The sequence below is a fragment of the Austrofundulus limnaeus genome, unplaced genomic scaffold (genome assembly GCF_001266775.1).
Source record: "Austrofundulus limnaeus strain Quisiro unplaced genomic scaffold, Austrofundulus_limnaeus-1.0 Scaffold40, whole genome shotgun sequence".
Lineage (NCBI taxonomy): Eukaryota > Metazoa > Chordata > Actinopteri > Cyprinodontiformes > Rivulidae > Austrofundulus > Austrofundulus limnaeus.
The window spans coordinates 1,464,954-1,469,351 of record NW_013952442.1 but is presented as its reverse complement, the minus strand read 5'-3'; the positions used below and the strand labels follow the sequence as shown (position 1 = coordinate 1,469,351).

General features: G+C 38.6%; 2 protein-coding genes across 3 annotated transcripts in view; one reads left to right on the top strand and one right to left on the bottom strand.

Annotated features, from left to right (window-relative positions):
• Positions 1-2,313, top strand: part of aebp1b (AE binding protein 1b) — a 19,716-nt gene extending 17,403 nt beyond the window's left edge. For both annotated transcript variants that reach the window (XM_014007214.1, XM_014007215.1), the window contains exons 21-23: positions 768-867; positions 955-1,121; positions 1,817-2,313. In XM_014007214.1, coding sequence (XP_013862668.1) covers positions 768-867; positions 955-1,121; positions 1,817-2,176 — 627 coding nt within the window. In that variant the 3' untranslated portion in view covers positions 2,177-2,313. The remainder of the gene's footprint in view (positions 1-767; positions 868-954; positions 1,122-1,816) is intronic.
• A 66-nt stretch (positions 2,314-2,379) lies between these two features.
• The window catches only part of pold2 (polymerase (DNA directed), delta 2, regulatory subunit), a 5,046-nt gene continuing 3,027 nt past the window's right edge, over positions 2,380-4,398 (bottom strand). Inside the window, exons 8-11 of the mRNA XM_014007217.1 lie at positions 3,389-3,546; positions 3,188-3,315; positions 3,006-3,107; positions 2,380-2,908 (exon numbers count right to left, since the gene is read on the bottom strand). Coding sequence (XP_013862671.1) covers positions 2,748-2,908; positions 3,006-3,107; positions 3,188-3,315; positions 3,389-3,546 — 549 coding nt within the window. The 3' untranslated portion in view covers positions 2,380-2,747. The remainder of the gene's footprint in view (positions 2,909-3,005; positions 3,108-3,187; positions 3,316-3,388; positions 3,547-4,398) is intronic.

Sequence of the window (4,398 nt, the reverse complement as noted above, 5' to 3'; positions counted from 1 at the left end):
ATATATATATATACACACACATCTCAGAGTTGCCCCAAGTGGGGACCGTGGGCCAAAACTGGCCCACCAAGCCATTTGCAATGGTTAATAGGTTGTAATCTGTCGTCGTATGTAGAAACACAGTATTTCCACCAAAAGTCATCCCATTCATTGACTCAGTGACTATATAAGAGGCTGTATTGTAGTTAGTCAAAAACGTGCATCCAAAATTTAACATAAATTAATTATTTTAATAAAACAATCATTTCTGCATTTTTTTGGGGGGAGGTCACCTCCTAATAAATGTCATTATGAAAAATCTAACTTCTCGCTTTAAATCAATACTTTTACTTTTATTACTTAAGCACAAAAATATCAGATACTTTAAGACTTTTACTTAAGTAATATTCCTAAAGGAGACTTTAACTTTTACCAAAATAATTTTTTGGTAAGATACTTGTACTTTTACTCCAGTATCACTTTGTGGTAGTTTATACAACACTGCCTAGGCCCTCTTCTCAATGTGACCTGTTGGAAAACCTCCTCAATCAGATGCTCAGACCACCTCAACTGATTTACTGGTATTTCAATGGAAAATGAGTAACAGCTGTACTCTGAGCTCCCCACCTTATGTAAGGCTGACCCCGACCACTTTATGAAGGAAGCTCATTGAAGCCTGATGCATCTGGGATCTCCTTTCTGTTACAAAGTCCTCATACAGAAATAAACCTAAGCAGAAGTGTCAGTAGAAAGTATTTGCCATGTTTACTAACTCAAGTTTTTTTTAGGTGAATCGTGGCATTAGAGGTGTTGTGAAAGATCTGCAAGGGAATCCCATTGCAAACGCTACAATATCTGTGGAGGAGATAAACCATGACGTTACCACAGGTGAGCTCTCTGCTCCTTTTCCTAAAAACAACAGTTGTTTTAGCTCATGCTGAAACAGAACGCTCTCTCCATTCTTTGCTGTCATAGCACCAACAGGGGACTACTGGCGGTTGCTCAACCCAGGGGAGTATCGTGTGACGGCCCGAGCTGAAGGCTTCTCCCCCATGACTAAACTCTGCGTGGTGGGCTACGAGTCCGGAGCAACCGCCTGCAGCTTCAACCTGGCCAAGTCCAACTGGGACCGCATTAAACAGGTAAGACCCATCCACACTGACCCAGAGTTGTAAAGTAACTAAGTACAAATACTTTATTATTGTACTTAAGTAGAAATTTTGGTTATCTGTACTTTACTTGAGTAATTATTTTTCAGCGTACTTTTTACTGTTACGCATTACATTTTTACACAATTATCTGTACTTTCTACTCACTACTTTAAAATTGTAAGAAGTAGAAAGTCGTTACTCCTATTTTATTCCAAGTTGTTATTACTTAAAAATTACTATCCTGATAAATTGTCTTCTGGATAAAGTGAATTTAATTGTGGTTGTATTAGAAGTATAAATATATACCATTCTGACACATTATTAGCTTGTACACAACCCATCACAGCTGCACGCCGTTAGAAAAAATATTTTTTGGAGAAGTCACTTCCCAATAAATGTCATTTTGGAAAATCTAACTGCTCATTTTTACTGAGTACTTTTACTTTTAATAGTTATGTAGATTTTGTCAGAAATTTACTTTTGATACTCAAGTACAAAAAATGTCAATTACTTTAAGACTTTTACTCAAGTAATATTTTTAAAGACTTTAACTTTCACCAAAGTATTTTTATGATAAGATACTTGTACTTTTACTCAAGTATCACTTTGAAGTACTTTATACAGGACTGACTGACCCTCATGGCCATGTGCCAATCCTACAGATTTAAAAGTGTTCTTCTTCACAGATCATGGCCCTTCACGGCAACAAGCCCATTCGACTCAGCTACAGCAACACCAGAACACACAACCCTTCAGTTGGCAGCGACAGACGTGTGGCTGGCAGCACCAACGGCTTTTCTACCAACTCCCAACTCAGTCCTGAGCAACGAAAAAGACTCAAAATTATGCGCATCCGTCGCCTTCGTCAGCAGAAATTACTGAGGTTAAGACCAACAACAGCAGCAACAACCACGACGACGACAACAACCACCACAACAAGCCTGATTCCTACAACGGCATGGTACGACTCATGGGCTATAGGGGAGGGACAGTCTCCAACACCGGGCCTGGATTATAACTACGAGTACAAGATCGATGACTATTAAACCAAACACAACAGTAAACATCTCTGTTGTGCTTTGAGCTGGTTCAAGATTCACATCATCACAAGTCTTTGTACGACAAAAGCAGTGAGAATGTACAGAATATTAACTCCAGTAGAATAAAGTATCTTAACACCTGACACTTTTTTTCTTACATACGTTGAGTTTAAAGCTCATTTAGTGTTTCTTTTGAAAACAAAAAGCAATTTATGAAAAATGATGTTTATTGTGGACACACTTAAAAAAAAACGATGAATTATTTACACTGTCTTCACCCATAGAAATACTTTTTTTACAGTACAATAAATCACTACCTGTGTGAAATGAGGGTTGAAAGAGAAAAGGCTTCCTCAGGTCCAGATGAGGTGCAAATAAAGTTTTTAATACGAAACAACACTCTCTTTCTTTTTTAGCTCCTTATTTGTTACTGAGATGCCAATGCTGTTTTTGTTTTGCTAATTGTAGCTTTAAAAGAAATGCCAGAAGCTCAGTGTGAGGCAGTTTTAAACTGGATCAGTGAAAACAGATTTGGACTTCCTGGTCCAAAGCTGATCGGAGGGAGGAAGTCCACACGTTAGTGACTGACGTTCATCTCACTTTCCTCGTCTTCATCAGCGGAGAAGGCTGAGAAGCAAACTGGTTCACATTGTAGTGTGGATAAATTGACCAGACAAGCTGTCTGAGTGCTGCTGAACTCTGGAATAGTAACCAAAAGAACTTCCTGACCGTCTGGACCTGGCAAGAGACAAAAACGTAATAATTTTGACACTGTTGCTATAATGAACACCGTGTTTTTATTAAGGTTTTTAATTGTCTTGAACATCTTACTGACCTTTGATGAGCTTGGAGTCAAAAGCTGGGGCATTGCCACTGAAGTAAACATGGGGACACTCTTCTAATATGAAAGGATCTCTTTGATAAAACGGGTAGCAACCTGAACAAACAAACAAACAAAAAACTGTCAGAAATGAACCAGCACTGCCTTGTTTCTGAGCTTATTTTGCATCAACCAACCTAAAGTATCAGGTGCAGTGGGGGCCAGGTGTCTGAGCCGAAGGGTTTCCTCCAGTATCTCCAGGTGACTGTCCATGCTGCTGTACCTCTGAATGTCACACACATTCTGGCCTGAAGTGCCCAAGAACCTGTGCAGGGAAGAGACAAACTCTGCGTTCTGAACATCACTTCAGATGAAATGTCTGGCACCTGATCACCTACCTAACTCCATCGATGTTAGCCTCATATGGATTGGAGGCCAGCTGTAGTGTGGGGTACACGGAGGACAAGGGAAACATGCATCTGTGAAGGGGCTGCTGAGGGAGGGTGTAGTTGGTGGGGTCATACTGCCCCGGCATCACATCCACTGGAACCGAAGCCTTTTGTGAAGAGCAGGAGGAGAAAACACGCAGCTTTAAAAACAACAATCCCACAGCAGCTGACCTCTTGAGCCCCATGCCTCCGGTACCGGGGGCAAAACAGCTTTTTCTGTTTTATATTTCTTTTCACTTCTTTTAACTTCAGATCTGTCAGTTGAACCTGGACATGTTTGGTATCAAAATAAACCTAAGAATCTTGGCTAAAGGCATTTTACATCCACCGAACACAGTCCAAGCATCAAGCAGTTAAATCAGAAAGTAAACAAACTCTACAAAATGTCATGACTGCAAATCTGTAAAGGAAAAATCTTTGACATTATTGTTTTAAAGCAAGTCAAAGTAGATGCCTAAATATGTTGTAAAGTGTGTTGAAAGTTTTTTTTCACTTGATTTTGAGTGAGTATGATCCAACTGAAGTCAAATATAATTTCTCATTATTTTATATAATATATGGTGACAAATAAATGTTTGGATAATTTTTCAAAAGAACAAACATTCAATAACAAGTCTTTTAAGGCAGGTAAGAAAAAATAAATAACTTTTGGAAGTAAAAACTTCAGATTTCTTAACATTTATTAATGGTACCATCATGGTCCATCCTGTGCAGAATGACAGAATGCTAAATTATTTATTTACTAAATCCTCTGTAACGTTGCTCCAGTTCATTTTAGCAGCATGAATCTTTGCACAGGTAATGTTCACAAGTGGATTTATGGTTTCCAAGAGTTTTTAGCCTGATTCATTATGGTTTTAAATACTATCTAATGAAAAATTTATTCAGGTGAGAGTGAAATATATATATATACAGTGGGGAAAATAAGTATTTAGTCAGTCACCAATTGTGCAAGTTCT